The 16,657-nt window shown below is 53.6% G+C and overlaps 1 protein-coding gene across 9 annotated transcripts in view; it reads right to left on the reverse strand.

The window, feature by feature from the left end:
• Positions 1-16,657, reverse strand: part of FGD3 (FYVE, RhoGEF and PH domain containing 3) — a 61,600-nt gene that overhangs the window by 13,032 nt on the left and 31,911 nt on the right. For all 9 annotated transcript variants that reach the window (XM_070590076.1, XM_070590082.1, XM_070590078.1 and 6 more), the window contains 8 exons: positions 10,873-10,962; positions 10,022-10,158; positions 8,372-8,528; positions 5,728-5,866; positions 5,098-5,156; positions 2,656-2,802; positions 2,052-2,144; positions 390-469 (listed from right to left, as the gene is read on the reverse strand). In XM_070590076.1, coding sequence (XP_070446177.1) covers positions 390-469; positions 2,052-2,144; positions 2,656-2,802; positions 5,098-5,156; positions 5,728-5,866; positions 8,372-8,528; positions 10,022-10,158; positions 10,873-10,962 — 902 coding nt within the window. The remainder of the gene's footprint in view (positions 1-389; positions 470-2,051; positions 2,145-2,655; positions 2,803-5,097; positions 5,157-5,727; positions 5,867-8,371; positions 8,529-10,021; positions 10,159-10,872; positions 10,963-16,657) is intronic.

Here is a 16,657-nt window from a genome sequence, read left to right on the forward strand (position 1 = left end):
GATCACAAAGGAGAATTATGCTGCTTCAGAAAATGACGCTCAAATATGGGATGATTCCTGATAAATTAGGTGAAAAACGCAAGATGCAGAACAGGCTGTATGGTAAACAGCCATCTGTGACATAGACACCCATGTATGAGCCTAGAAATTCTGGAAGGACACTTCAGAGACTGTTAAAAGTGTCCACTGGGGCAGGGAACAGGGGTGGGCAGAGGCTTAATTTTCATCGACTTCCCTTTGGTACATTTATGTTTGGAAACCACAAATAAGTGAATGAAAGGAAAACTAAAAACACATCGCAAAGTTATCCAGTTTAGAAAAGACAGCCACGTGCTAAAATTCCAGGTCTGAGACGCCCGTGCAGCAGTGGACAGGGAGCCAGCGCGTACCGGGTCAGCAGCTCCAGGGACCTTCTCTTCCCCGTGATGATGAATGTGTGTACTGCATTTGGCTTGACGACATCCTGCACCTAAAGGCACACGACCAAGGACCAAACAAAAACAGCTGGTCACTTAGCAGTCCTGACCCACGTGAGGCCTCACGCTCTCAGACTTGGAGGTCTCGCCTGAGTAGGGCAGAGGTGACCCAGCAGGTTGGCGACTTCGTGAGCTGGTCAGTGGGGAAGGGTGGACCACTGTCCTGCCCAGGGAGGGTAGGACTGCCCATCTGCCACGTGGAACTTTGAGACCAAACCCACCTGCCCTCAGGCTTCCCAGGAAGTCGGCCACCAGTCCCTGGACAGGCAGAGGCTTTGCCCAGCAAGGTGCCCACAGGCACGTGCGCCCCCTGACTGAGGGATGGGAGTCCTAGGAGAAGAGCCAGGAGGATCTCCACCACTTGAGGCGTTTCTGAGCCCCTGTGGGCAGGCGCCTTGCAGCCGCCAGCCCCTGAGAAGGGAAGCACCCTCATCACCCCATGCCCCACCCCCACGGCCTTTGGCTGTCCCGAGAGAGGAAGGGCTATGCTGGGCAGGTGACGAGGACGCACCCCATGCCCTGAGTTTAGAGATGATAAATAGGATAACGGATGCAACAGGGTGATTTCTTCACAGACCCCCACCCACTGTCGCTGGACAGAATCACAGGGCACGTGGCAGGCGTGGCGGCTCCCAGCAGCTCTCAGGCCAGTTGCCATCAGAACCACTGACGGAGCTGTAGGGCCACCCAGAATCTCGGGCTGAGCCTCGCAGCAGGACTTTCCCCAAGGCCCCAGAGTCGAGAACTTCTGTGTTAACATGTCCAATTGATTAAATACAACTGATTTCTTACAGAGAAACACTAGAAAGATGGTTTCCTCTAACTATGGAAAAAAGAATTTTTTGTCTAGTTAGTCACTGCTTTTAACGATGTTTCTTAAACCTAGATTCAGGGAATTTCAAGGTAAGACGGAATTTTTGTATCACTAAGGCAAACCTTCACTCTTTAGAACTGATTAAATACCTTGATTAGCCAGTATTTTGGGAACACCTGTTAAATCAAAGTCCTTCCCCACGGGAGAGGGGGACTGATTCCAGCTCCCGGCCCCCAACCCAGAAGACACGGGTGGGCTCAGGGAATGGGGACAGCAAGGACAACAGGGTGGTCTGGACCTCAGGCACAGACCTACAGAGCCTTGACCAGGCTCCGAGGTGGTGCAGGAAAGGAGAAAGCCCAGGACTGGGTGCTGGGGACCAGGCAGGGCGGGCACCCTGTCTGCATTCCTGCGAGCTTCACCCTCGGGTCTGTAAATGGAGCCCTGAGTGCTGAGTTCACAGGGGACAGGGCTCAGCCCAGGTCCTGGCACTGTCCTTCCTCCTGTGAGCACGAGGCTGGCAGCACCCTGGCAGGTGGGCCAAGCAGAGAGCTGGGGCAGCCTGCCCCCTGGCCCAGGGTGCCAGGACCCAGGTGCCTTCTGAGATATCTGGCCACACTGGGGTCACCGACAGAGCACAGGCTCAGAGAAGGGCAGGCAGCCAGGTACACTGCTGTGAGTGCAAGGGGCCAGAACCGGGGGTTTGCCCCTGCTCAGTGCCCTACTAGAAGACCAGGTAGGGAAGGAGGGGGTTCACCCACCTGGAGGCCCGAAATGTCCATCTTCTCCCGGACACTGAACTTCTGGCCCATGAGCCGCAGTTTGGGCACACAGTAAAGGATCATGCTGTTGAACTGTGGTAGGGATGGGCATGGTGAGGAGTGGGCCATCCCAAAGAACGGGCGCCCCAGGGAGCAGGTGGGGCAGGGCTCGGGGACCAGGAGGGCTGGATCGGGTGGGACTCTGCGGCTGGGCGTGGCCGGGTGGGGGCCGGCTCTGAGGATGGGCTGGAAGGGGCGTGGCTCGGTGGGGCGGGGCTCGGAGGTGGGCCTGGCTGAGCCAGGTGGGGCAGGCTCCGAGGATGGGCTGGGAGGGGCGTGGCTCTGTAGGGGGCGGGGCGGGGCTCCGAGGTGGGCGTGGCTGAGCTGGGTGGGGCCGGGGGCTCTCAGGATGGGCTGGGGGCGTGTTTCTGTAGCGGGGGCGGGGGCGGGGTCATTGTTGGGCTCCGCCTCTGGCCCCAGTGTGGCCGAAGGGGTTCACCAGGAAGAGGTGGCGGTCCTGGGCGGTGCCGTTCTTGGGCGGGGGGGGGGGGCGGGGTCATTGTTGGGCTCCGCCTCTGGCCCCAGTGTGGCTGGCGGGGCTCACCAGGAAGAGGTGGCGGTCCTGGGCGGTGCCGTTCTTGGCGGACAGCTTCTGGATCTGGCCCTCCTTGATCAGCTCGTTGGCCGGGTTGACGATGTCTTCCTCACCCCCCAGGCGCTCATACACTTCCAAGAGCTTGTGCATCTTCTCCTGCAAGAGACACAGGGGTCTGGCAGCTGCGCGGCACAGGGACCAGAGGCCTGTGAGGGGCTGCTGGGGACCTAGAGGTGAGCTGAGCCCTGCGCTGCAAGCGTGGTCCAGAACCAAGATGGAGCCTGCTGACAACAGGGTCGGAGGAACACATGAGATGACATTCAATTTGGGCATTGAAGGATGAAAAGACATTCACCATGCAGAGAACAATAAAGAGGAACAGCAACAGCCAACACCGTTGCTATGTGCCAGGCCCTGTCCTGTACACAATACAGGTATTAACTCATTTAATTCCAGCACCAACCCAAAGAGGTGGGTGCCATTATTCTCCCTGGGTGACAAACAAGGAAACAGGCACAGAAAAGTCAGTGAGCTGCTGGAGGAGTTTTGTCTGGAGAACTGGGCTTGTTCCTCAGCCTCCGCGCTGCACGCAGCTCCTTCTAGGGCTCCCTTCTACGGCAGCAAAGGGCATCGGGTCAGAGAGGACACCTCGGGCAGCTCAGCTCACCCTGGAGGCCACACCTCCTGTGTTGGCCTTGCCTGGTTCCGGCTCCACCCTCAGACCACGTGGCCCAGCGCCATCATGAGCCCGGACCTCTGCCAGTCCGCAGGTCATCTCCCTCTGGCTTCCAACACCAACAGGTTGGTGCCCACAGGGAGCTCCAAGCAGAGGAGGTGGATCAGAGGCTGAGGAAGCTGGAGTGGTGGTCCAGGTTGGGGGCTGGGGCAGGTGGAAGTATGAGCAGACTCCCATGAGCACATACTGATAATTTTAGGGGTCAGACCTCGCCCACACCAGAGTCCCCTGCCTGTCACACCCGGTGGGCAGAGGCCTCACCAGACTTGGGGAGAGAACTGCCATGCGGCGGGCACGCTATGAGTGGGACCGGAGTCCACCCAGGCCTCATCCATGCCCCTCAGAGATGTAGGCCTGTGGGGGCTCCCCCAAATGTCCATGGGCTCCGTGTGAGCTCAGAGACAGAAAGAGCAGCTCTTTCTCCTCCGTTAGATTAGTCTTGGGGAGGAAAAAAGGGAAATTAAATAAAAAGGACCCAGAGTGAAATGTGGATGCCCTACTGTGGGCCCAACCGCAGGCCCATCTGGTCCGGGGACCCCAGACCCAAATCCAGGGACAAGCTGGTAACAAGGACACAGGACACACGTGCTGCCTCTCATGTCTCACTTTTGAGAGATGTAGGATCAAAGAAATATTTCACTTTCTTTTCCTCCCAAAACAACAGTGCTTGTGTGAAGATAAACAGGTCTCAAGATTGGGAGTACCAGGGCTGGGTGGGGACTGCAGCACCTGGAGAGCTGGCCTGCTGGGGGATGCCAGCCTCACCCCAACAAAGCCACAGGTTGCAGTGCGGGCCTGGGGCTTCTGCAGTTTTCCAGTAAAGCCAGGAATTTGGATTCTCCTGTGAAATGCCCTGATCTGTAATTCTGGGCAAGGACTTAGAAACTCTTACACCCCGCCCTGAGCAGTGTTGGGCCAAACATGGCCCCATGAGGACAAGGCCACCTGCATCACAGGGCATCAGCCTGGGCTCAGGGACACCTCCCCAATCCACAGACCCCATTACAGGAGGTGTTCGATCAACAAGAGGACGCTCCACAGACCCCATTACAGGAGATGTTTGATCAACAAGGGGACGCTGTCTCCTCGGCCTTCGGGCTGTATTTGGAGGTGGAGCCTTTGGAAGGTGATGAAGTTCAGAAGAGGTCACGGACACCAGGGCGGGGTCCCCACAATGGGATTAGGACCTCATGGGAGAGACACCGGGGAGCTTGCTCTCCTCTGCCACGGGAGGACACGGCCAGAAGGTGGCCCCTGCAAGCCAGGAACCGAACCGGCTGGCACCTTGATCTCGGACTTTCAGCCTCCAGAACTGAGAAATCAATCTCCTGTTGAAGCCAAGTGTCTGTGGTAGCTCATTATGGCAGCCCCAGCTAAGACAGCTTGATGAAGGAATGAACGAATGATGGGAATACTGAGAGCTAACCCTTGCTGCGCCGGCTCCTGTCCTGGCTTTTGTTAGAGTGATGGAATCCCCACAGCAGCCCAAGGGGACAGGTTCTGTCAGTGACCTCGCTTGGCAGGTGGGGAAATGGAGTCCTAAGTAACTCACTCACCACCGCCAAGCTAGTGAGGGGCGGGCCTGTCTAGCTCCCCACGAGCCCCTGTCCACCAGGGACAAGGGGGTAAGTGTGCACGCCAAGGCGCCCAGCGCTCTGCGCCCTCCCTGCACCGCACTTCGGCCCAGTGGCATCCTCCAGGAGCCCCACACTCACCATTTTCCGAATGGCGGCGTTGGAGTGGTTGGCGGCTGTGGAGATGAGCTCCAAGGACCCTGCAGGAGGAGGGCAAAGTCAGGCTGCGGGGCTGTCGGTGGCTCCACACAGGTCCTGGCCACTTGAGGCCCTGCGCCCGGAGCTGCCCTGCTCCTGCCCTTTTTCTCAGCGTCCGGGGCTGCTCACCAGGCTTAGGGGGTGTGATCCTGCCCACACCCCATTTGCTGGGGGCCTGCTGGGGTTGGCACCCCAATCCCTTGCACAGACCCCTCCCAGTGCTGGCTGCTGGCTGCAGCCCCTGTACCAAGAGCAGCTCCCGCCCCCTGCTGGGGCCCTTCCTAAGCTCTGCCCGCACCCAGCAGACCCCTCTGGGAACCAGCGTCCACGCCTCACACTGCAGTGGGGGCGGGGCCTGTTCTCCTCTGCCCTCAGAGGCTCTCAGTCACTTCCCAAGACGTGTTCGGGGGCGTTTGGAGCTCTCTACCTCCTCTGTCCCCGCCCCTCTCTGTCTCTGCCTCTGCCTCTGTCTCTCTCTGTCTCTGTCCCTGTCTCTCTCTTGATGTGGCTTTTCAGCATGGACCCAGCTCCCACTGCCCAGGAGCCCCTGGGCCTGGCGGCCGGCCGGCTCACTCTCTGCATCCTTGCGGTCGGGGGCATCCCCTGGGAGCCTCTTCAGATAGTCCTTGAGCAGCAGCTCGTAGCGGGGGATCCTCTGCACGGGCTCCAGCATGTGGTGCTGCAGCGTCAGGTTCCCACACACCTCCTCCTTCTGTGGGGACACAGAGGGGCCGTGGGGCACCCAAGGGCACACGCGGACCCTGGGCCCCACCTCTCCCTCTGGCCACCACAGCCCCCAGGAGTGTGCCCGGAGCACCTGCACCCAGCTGACTGAAGACCACATTTATAGTAGGGGAAACTGAGGCTTGAAGCGGCTGAACAATGGAGCAGACCCCAGACCCCGTGTGAGCCTGCTCTAGGCCCAGCACCGGCTCCTTCCCACCGGGCCTTGCTGCAGATCAGTGTTCGGACAGGCTGCCCCCTCCTTGGGGTGACTGCCCCACTTGCCTTCCCAGCTCTCCTAGGGGCAGGCCCGGAAGCCACTAAGGGCTGTCGGTTCCTCCCTTCTAAATGCCGCATGGAGTGTTTGTGGGGGGTGCTGGGGCTCTGGCAGCTGGCTCCTGCCCAGCACCACGACAGGCTCCCCACCCTCTTCCTGAAGCACAGACCCCTGTGCAGACCCCAGACCACGCATGCTGAAGGCTGTCAGCCGCCCCCTGCGCTGGCCTGGGAGGTCGCTGCATCGTTCAGGTTGCAGCACTAGCCAGCCACGTCCCCACCCACTTGCCACCCTCGCAGGCTCAGGGCCCCGACAGAGCGGCCTCCAGCTCAGATGGGCCTTAGACACAACAGGCTGGAAGAGCATGTCATAAAAACTAGCGTTGGGGGCGAGTATCATCAAAGGACCACGAGGTAGAGGGTGTTTACATGAGCTGACAGTACCTCCCCACAGGAAACTTATTAAGATGGTATGGGGCACACGCTTCCTGGAGAAGGAACCCTGCTGTAACTCCGAAAACAGGGCTTTGTTCTCAGTTGGTTCCCCCGGCAGGAGTGCAGAAGCCTGGCTAACCCTCCTTCCCAGACGCCTGCTCGGTGACCCTCTGCCCCACCCCCACCCCAGCCCCCGCAGACTCAGGCGGCTTGAGCGCCCAGTCCTGCCTGGCACTCAGGGCTGTGGGTCAGCTGAGGCACAGCTAGGAGGCTCAGGAGAGCGTTCGGTGGGGACAGCCGGGGGCCCAGACGTGAGTGAGGGGTGGGGTGTGGGGCGGAGGGAGGACTCAGCGTCAGAACTGTCCCCTCTTGGGGGGACGGGACGCCGAGGGACCAGGGGAACCTGCGACCCCACACTAGGAAATCATGGGGGACCTGACGACAGCAGGGTCTGGGGAAAATGCAGAAAATTGTCGAGGGGCCACCCCAAACCCGGGCCTGGCCTCCAACTCTCAGCACAGCGGGCCCAGTGCCCATTAGCCCTCCAGGTTACAGTGAGGGATGTGCGTGCGTGTGTACAGATGCAGGTATGCACACGTGTCTGTATTTCACATGTGAACGTACAGTTGTCCCTCCATGTCCGCAGGGATTGGTGCCAGAACCCCCGTGGACACCACAATCTGTGGACGCTCAAGTCCCAACATAGAAAACGGCGTGGCATTTGCATAAAACCCACACACACCCTGCCGAATACTTTAAATCATCTCTAGATTACTTATAATACCTAACAATGTAAATGCTATGTAAATAGCTGTTACACTGCATTGTTGAGAGAACAATGACAAGAAAAAAAAAGTCTGTACATGTTCAGTACAGATGCAACCCTTGCAGGCCTTTCAATCCATGGCTGGCTGAATCCCCGGATGCAGAACCCACGGATGCGGATGCAGAGGGCTGACTCTATGCATGTATGTGCACGTGCACGTGTGTGTGCACGTGGGCAAGCATGTGTGTGCACGTGTGTGTGTGTGCATGGTGCCCGGGGTCAATAGGATGTTGGGACAAGCAGCTAACTATTCACAAAAATAAAACTGGGTTTTACCTCATACCACAATCCATCTGGAAACTATTCTGGGATAGCATTTTTAATTTTTAAAATGAAGTCATAACATTAGAAGAAAACATAATTTACATAATCATGGAGTGGGAAATGCATGTATAAACATTATTTTGAAGATTTTTTTTTAAAGCATTACTTCATTTAAAAATTGGTGAATGTGCCCACTTAAAAACCAAAAGTTTTGTATGGCAAAGAACATCATAAATAAAGTTAAAAATTCAAGATCAATGGGGAAAAATAATTTGTAACATGTATGACAGAAAACAGCTGACATTCTTAAGATATAAAAACCTGGTTAATCAATAAGAAAGAGACCACCGTGGCAGGAGACAACAGCAAGCTGTTTGCAGAAAAAGAGAAAGAAAAGACGAATGTGACATTGTCCGGAGTGCCTGCACCGGCCACTGAGGGACACTGCGGAGGGAGAGGCCGGCATCTGGATCTAGGTTCTATCATATGGCAGTTCATGATGGCACAGATGGCGCAACCTCTTTGAGCCATGACTCTCCCATCTGTGAAATAGAATGATCTGTCTCTGGGAGTTATTTTAAGGATCAAAACATCAATAGGGCATCCGGACACATCCCACAATGTCCCTGACTTTCTCCATGTTGAACATGAACCTAGCGCCTTGCCCCTGAGGCCGTGGCAGGGCTGCCCTACCTGGATGCTGTGGACGATGTCTTTGAACAGCAGTGAGCGCTGGGTCCAGGTGCTCACCAGCTCCATGGCCCGGTCGAAGTTCTTGATGTACTCGCCATACATCTTGAGGAATGGGGCCAGCTTCTGCAGGATGTCCCCAAGCCGGGGGTTTGAGTCCCTTCATAGGGGAGTGAGATAATCAGAGAACTAGCTCGGGTGAGGGGTCAGGGTGCGATGGGGACTTCACTAGGGGGTTACGGGGCCACAGCCCGACTCCCAGCTCCGTGTGCTGGTGGGCAGACTGGTCACCCTCCCCTGAGCCTGAGTGCCCTCCCTGTATCACGTGGGTGGAGCATCGTGTTACCTGGAGGGAACGAGAAGATCGTGCACAGCCCTTCGAGGTGCAGGCACAGAACCCCTGCTCAAGACCAGGGGACTAGCGGTAACGGGACCATGCTAATGAGGGCACAGTTGTCAAAGAGAATCAGCAAAACCCCATTTACTCCTTTTCGGGGAGCCAAGATCAGGAGCAGTGGGGCATCCCACGCTGGCCACGCCACGGGAAGGCAGCACGCGTGCGCTGACGGCAGTTTGCACAGGGATTTGGAAGTAAGATTCAAGAAGCATAAACGCATCAAGTCAGTGACCTCAGACTGTGTGCGATTTGACTAAAGAATCATCACTTATGGTACAAGGAGCCGCACAAGCATCTGTGTGCTGATGTCCCCTCCAGGGCCTGGAGGAGAAAGCCCGCTTCTAGCAGGTGAGGACTATTAGCCAGAAGGCCAGTCCAGCCCTGAGCCTTAACCCACAGTGCAGCCTGCCCTGCAGGCAGAGCGTGTCCTCCTGAAGATTTACAAATTGACCCGGACCCTCGCTGGGCCTCACTGGTGAAGAGAGACCCCCAGTCGAGCCCTGGCCTCTGCGGTGTCCCTGGCCCAGCCTCAGCCAGGGAACGAGCTCCTCGGGACCCCAGGGGGCCCAGCTTCTGATGCTCCCAATGCCACAGGAGAGCCGCGTGCTGGCTCAAGCCAGGCCCGTGAAGCCTGGACACAGCAGGGCTGCCAGAGCGAGGCTGCAGCAGCACCTGGATGGGAGGAAGCAGGCACGCGAGAACGGGAGTCGGGGCCCACCCAGGACGTCTTATTATCTTAACTTGCTACCGCCAAACTGTCCCTCTGCTAAGGATGAACAGAAGCGGCAGAGGGACAGGACAGCCGCAGGGGCAGTGGGAGGACCTAGGCGCACTGTTGAGGGGCTCTCACGTTTTAAAGCGTAGGTGGAGTGTACACTGGGAGGAAAAGAACCCGACCAGCTCGCTTTCTCCTCTGGTTCGTGTTTGCAGATCGTCAAACCTCAGTGGAAACCCCATAAACCCTGAGCCTCTGAGCAGGTGCTCAAGTCCCTTTGATTTGCAGATGAAGAAGCTAGGGCTTGGAGACACTGAGAAACTGTGAGGGCAGGGCCGGGCACCTGAGACAGCACTCAGTGCCTGCCTGCCTCTCAGGCATGCGAACCCCAGACTTAGAGGCCACTTGGCACTGAAAATTCAACAAAACTACCCTGACAGAATCACCAGGACCCTCAGTGGCCAAAGGGGTTGGAACAAAACTCCCCTGGAGACACTGGCCCCCCACTTCCCAGGAGCCAGGAGCCACGAGCCACACTCACCACTCCTCCGTGATCCGCGTCTGCAGCTCAGGCAGGAGGAACTGCCCATGGAAGCAATAGATGGAGGAGATGTTAGAGAAGATCCCTGTGGTGACTTCTGGAGGGATCCCCGCTTCCGTCAGCCGGGTGCAGAAAACCTGGGCACAGAGAAGCCCACACACGGTCACGGAGTGTGGGTCATGGGGGACGGTTATGATGGTGCTTCTGCTGTGAGTGTGGGGGCTGAGGAGAGGCCCCCACACCTCCTGCTTTCTTAGTGAAATGCCCACTCATCAGACTGGCTCAAACAACCTTATGGGCTTAACACAAGCTTATTTATGGCTAAGGATGGGGGTGAGAGCTTATTTATGGCTAAGGATGGGGGTGAGGCAGCGACAGCGCCCTTTGGACGGGGATAGGCCACCTCTCCTCCATCTACATCTTGTGGGAAACAGAAGGACCCCATTTCCTCTCTGTTTTGTGAGCTACAAACAGAAGCAACAGCTTTAAGAACCCTGGGTTTCCATTGCAGCTTTACTTCCTGTGCTCACAAACCCCATGTAGCCACGTGAACGGGAGGGGGGGGGTCACACCCACTGTCCCAACTATTTATGCAGAAAGATGTCCAGAGGCCATTTACATGCTCAGATAGTGCAACTGCCAGGAAGAAAGGCCCCAAGGTGACTGGACAAGACGTTTGCCCCAGGCTCTGAAAGCAAAAAGTAGGAGTTTCTGGAGGAGACGTGAATTTGTCCCAGTTTTAGTATTCAAGTCATTCATACTCCAACTGCAAGGCCTAGCCAACGCTGCAATGGGAGTTCATCACTGAGACTCTGGAAGTGGACAGAGGTGGGACCCAGCCATGTGGCTACCTGGTCCAGCAGGTGCAGCCGCCTCACGTAGGTCTCCTCGGTGTGCAGGAGCTCCTGAGCAATGTGAAGCAGCTTCTGGGGCTCAGAGCACTGTGGAGAGAAGAGCCACAGCTCACCCCGGGCAGACGAGCCTCGGGAAGCAGGGTCTGCCGAGGGCCACCAGCTGCAGCCAGGGGTGACCGGGGCCCAGAGGGCAGAGGAGGCCCCCGAGACTGGGATGTGGGGCTCATTCTCACAGATGGAATTTCCAGGGAGGTTTCTGGGAAAGACAACAGTTTCTGCAAATCCCGCAAAGCTACTGCAGCCCAGAGACGACTCTACGGTCATCCTCCTGGGCTCTGACTGCAGCAGCCACATTCAAATACCTGGTGGAGTGATGTCAGCAAGACAGCAGACTGGAAAGCTACAGGCCCTCCTCCCCAGAGACACGGAGTTAACAATATATGGGCCAGAATGCCTCAGTGAGAACTCTAGAGACCAGCTGAGAAGCTATGGCCCACAAGTCACTGTAAAACCAAGAAGAGATTCCAGCAAATGGGATAGGAAAATTGGCAGCACTGGCCCTTTTGTGTCCCCCGCCCCACGCAGCACAGCACAACTGGGAGGAAACCCCCGGACTGGGGCTCCAAGAGTGAACAGAGCATTCAATGTGCTGGCCTGTCTGGGGGCTGCCTGAGGGGTTAGCCTCTGTCTTGCCTGACTTGGAGGGTTGTCATGACCAGCACCAGAGTTTGACAGCCACCGAAAACAGCAGTGAGCAGCATGTTAGAGCTGATGTTGTGCAGGCAGAAGCCAGGGCAGCAAGAGATGAGAGAACATTTCAGAAGTCCTAGACCCTCCAGCCAGGCCAACTGCTGAAGGTCTGCCCCCACACAAAGCCAGTGGGAGAGCTGGAGAGGTGGTTGTTTTTCAAACGCCCAAATCCCAGCAAAAAACTACAAAGAAACAGGGAAACATGGTTCAATCAAAGGACAGAATAAAATTCCAGAAACCAACCCTAAAAAAACACAGATCTTGGGCTGACCCAGTGGCATAGTGGTTAAGTTCCTGCACTCTCCTCCGGCAGCCCAGGGTTCACTGGTTCAGATCCCAGGTGTGCACCTTCACACTGCTCATCAGGTCATGCTGTGGCAGCGACCCACATACAAAATAGAGGAAGACTGGCAACAGATGTTAGCTCAGGGCCAATCTTCTCCACCAAAAAACCCCACAGATCTATGAGTTGCCTGACAAAGAATTTAAAGTAGATGTCATGTAGATGCTCAATGAGCTAAAAAAGAACACAGATAGACAACTAAACAAAATCAAGAAAATCATGCATGAACAAAATGAGACTATAAACCAAGAGATAGAAACTATAAAAAAGACCCAAATGAAAATTCTAGAGCTGAAAAATACAATAAATGAACTAGAAACCTCATTAAAGGAGCTTAACACCAGACTTGACCAGGCAGAAAAAAGAGTAAGCAGACTTGAAGACAGGTCATTCAAAATCACTGAGTCAGAGGAACAAAGAGAAAAAAGGATGAAGGAAAGCTGAGAGAGCCTAAGGGACACAGGGGACACTGACGAGGAGACCAACATGTGCATTATGGGAGTCCTCGAGGGGGAAGAGAGAGAGAAGGACAGAGAGCTGATCTGAGGAAATAAGGACTGAAAACTCCCCAAATCTGAGGAAAGGAATTAAGATACAAATCCAAGAAGCTCAAAGAATTTCAACTAGAATAAACCCCAAAAGAATCACACTGAGACCCACTATGACCAAAAAAAGGAGTGAGATGACGTATTTAAAGTGCTGAGAGGAAAAAACTGTCATCCAAGAACTCTATATCCAGGAAAGCTGTCCTCCAAAAGTGAAGAAGAAATTAAGACTTTCCCAAATAAACTAAAGCTGAGGGAGTTCATTACCACTAGATCTGCCATACCAGAAATGTTGAAGGGAGGCCTTCAAGTTGTGAAAAGATGGTGGACAGCCATGTACAGCTGTACAAAACATAAGGTTTTCCAATAAAGGTAAATACATGGGCTAATATAGTAACCTGCACTATTGCAATTTTGGTACATAGAATTTAAATGATGAAAACATTTAAAAACTACAAATCTTTGTTAATGGGTATATAATATATAAATATGTAATTTGTGACACCAAAGGAGCTGTAAAGGAGTAGAGTTTTTTGTTTTTTGTTTTTTTGAGGAAGATTAGCCCTGAGTTAACATCTGCTGCCAATCCTCCTCTTTTTGCTGAGGAAGACTGGCCCTGAGCCAACATCTGTGCCAATCTTCCCCTACTTTATATGTGGGACACCTACCACAGCATGGCTTGCCAAGCAGTGCCATGTCCACACCCGGGATCTGAACTGGTGAACCCCAGGCTGCCGAAGCGGAACATGCAAACTTAACTGCTGTGCCACCGGGCCAGCCCCAGGAGTACAGTTTTATACGTGATCAAAGTTAAGTTGTTATAAGTTTAATAAAGAATGCTACGACTTTAAGATGTTTTATGTAATTGCAATGGTAACCATAAAGAAAATACGTATAGAATATACACAAAACAAAACGAGAAGGGAATTGAAGCATATCATTACAAAAGTCTATGAAACAAAAGTAAGGCAGTTAGAGAGGGACAAAAGCTACAAGACATAGAAAAAAATTAACAAAAGGGCAGTAGCAAGTCCTTCCCTGTCAGTGTTTACTTAAATGTAAACAGATTAAATTCCCCAATCAAAAGACATGGATTGGCTGAATGGATAAAAAACCAGCTTCCAGCCATATGCCGTCCACAAGAAACTCATTTCAGATTTAAGGACACACATAGGCTGAAAGTGAAAGGACGGAAAAAGATATTTCACGCAAATGGAAACCAAAAGAGAGTAGGAGTGGCCATACTCATTTCAGACAAAATAGACTTTAAATAAAAAACTGCTACAAGATACAAAGAAGGATATTACATAATGATAAAAGGACCAATTCATGAAGAAGATATAACAATTACAAATATTTATGCACCAAACCTCGGAGCTCATAAATACATGAAGCAAACTTTGACGGAACTGAAGAGAGAAACAGATAGCAACACAACAAGAGGAGGAAACTTCAAAACTCCACTTTCAAGACTGGACAGGACACACAGACAGAACGTCGGTAAGGAAACAGAGGACGTGAACAGCACTGTAGGCCAAATGGCCCTAACGCATGCGCAGAGCCCTCGACCCCACGGCAGCAGACACATACTCTTCTCAAGGGCACATGGAGCAGTCTCCAGGACAGACCACAGGTTAGGCCACAAAGAAATCATCAACAAATTCAAGAAGACTGAAATCATAAAAGGATCTTTCCCAATTACAACAGAATGAAGCTAGAAATCAATAGCACAAGGAAAACTGGAAAATCCAGAGACAGGTGGAAATCAAACAACACACTCCTAAACAAGAGTGAAAGAATTCACAAAGGAAATCAGAAAACAGCTTGAGAGCAATGAAAATGAAAACGCAACACACCAAAACTTCTGGAATGCAGCAAAAGGAGTGCTGAGAGGGACGCTGATAGCTGTGAATGCAAGTGTGAAAAAGGAAGAAAGCTCTCAAATCAACACCCACCTTCACACCTCCAGAAAGTAAAGAAAGAAAGAACTCACCCCAAAGCAGTCAGACAGGAGGAAATACTAGAGATCAGAGCAGAGATAAATGAAACAGAACGGAAAAACAATGGAAAAAAATCTACAGAACTCAGAGTTGTTTTTTGAAGAGATAAACAAAATCGACAAATCTTTATCTAGACTTACAAAGAAAGATGAGTGAGGACTCAAATAACTAAAATGACACTTGAAAGAGGAGATACTACAGCAGAGACCACAGAATGCAAAGGATCGTTAAGAGGCTACTCTGAACAATTACACCAACAAACTGGACAACCCAGAAGAAATGGATAAATTCCTAGAAACACACAACCTACCAAGACTGAGTCACGAAGAAACAGAAAACCTGAAAAGACCATTAACAAGTAAGGAGATTGAATAAGCAGTAAAAAATTTCCCAACAAAGAAAAGTCCAGGACCAGATGGCTTCACTGGAAAATTGACACCAATCTGTCTCAAATGCGTCCAAAAAATTGAAGAGGAGAGAACCCCTCCAGGCTCATTCTTTGAGGTCAGACCTACACTGATGCCAAAGCCGCAAAGACATTACAGGAAAGAAAACTACAGACCGTTATTCCTGATGAATATTGATGCAAAAATCCTCAAAAAAACACTAGCAACTTGAATTCAACAGCACACTAAAAGGATTATCCCATGACCACATGAGATTTATTCCTGGAACGCACCAATGAGTCAATATATGAAAATTAACCAAAGTAATACACCACACTAATAGAATGAAGGAAAAAAACCACACATGATCGTCTTAATTGATACAGAAAAAGCATTTGATAAGACTCAACACTGTTTCATGATTAAAACTGTCAACAAATTATGAATAGATGGGAACTTCCCCCACACAACTTGATGTGTGTGTACTCCTGCACCACCTCCCCACCTCAGACCCCCTCATTCTACCCGGGTCAGGGATGCGAGGCACACGGTCCCGGCGCTCCATCCCGAGGATGGGCCAGCATGTGATGAAGGGCGTTCTAACCAGACACTCTGTGACGGAGAAAACAAGCCGTTCCACCAGCCACAGGAGTGTCGGCGCCTTCACACTGCAGACACAGACCCAGGCGCTCCCCAGCAAGCCTCTGCGGGCACGACTGGGCCAGGCCCGTCTGCGTTTTCCCCCGCACCTGGGAGACTGAGCAGCCCCTGAGCTCTCCCTGGAGCACACCTGAGAGCCACAGGAGGTACAGCCATACTAACCACGTCATTTAGTCTCTGTATTTATGATATTTTGACATTGGGGCCTCCCAGTGTTAGCTGATTCCTAGAGACAGAAAGGACTTGCCTGCAAGAGGGTCTTTCAAACGCAAACCAACCACCCGGAGCCCACATCCCAACCACCTCCTTTCTATTTGCTATTCCGCTGGCCCCCTAGTCACCCAGGCTGGGTGCAGACGCCCAGGGACAGCCCCTGTGCCCAGAGACAGCTCAAGTGATGCTAACTGGCCTGCTCACCCTGCCTCGTTTGCTCCTTCCCTCAGAAACCTCAGGAAAGGCTCTCGCTCACACTTTGCTCTCCCTCCGCCTCCTGACCCACCCTGTGCTTCCCTGTGTGGCCCTGTGGCGTGGCACTGCCCCCTCCTCTTGGGATCTGAGTACCAATCTATGTCTCAGAGGCAGTCACCTCCTCATCTCTTGGCCTCACCGCACCTGAATAATAATGACACCTAGATTAAAACACAGCCCCAGCCTGCCCCCCAGAAGCTGGCTCACAACAGTGCAGGTACGCAGCCGCCCTTCGCTGACAGTCCTGTCTCCCAGCGCTGGCCGTGTCAGATGCCCTGGTCAGATGCCACCTGTGCTTCTCTTGGGACCCAGTCACGTGCAACTTATCCAGGCCGTTCTCCCAGCGCACAGGCGGTCTCTCTACGCCGGGGGCCGTCTGCTTTATATCCGCATCCCCATGAGTCGCAGCACAGAGCCCAGAGCCCAAGAGGCCAAAACGCCGCAGACGGGCTTCCTCCCAAGGCGACCTGCGCGGCCTCGGGCACACCTGCTTCCAGGGCGGCCATCTGCTTGGGGCTCCGCTCATTGCTCGGGCTCCTTTCCCACCACTGCCACGTCCGCGGGTGACCCTGGGGTTTTCTGCTCATAAACTGGGGTGATACTCACACTGCTTTCCTCACAGGGGTTCCG

This window comes from Equus przewalskii, chromosome 22, assembly GCF_037783145.1.
Source record: "Equus przewalskii isolate Varuska chromosome 22, EquPr2, whole genome shotgun sequence".
Lineage (NCBI taxonomy): Eukaryota > Metazoa > Chordata > Mammalia > Perissodactyla > Equidae > Equus > Equus przewalskii.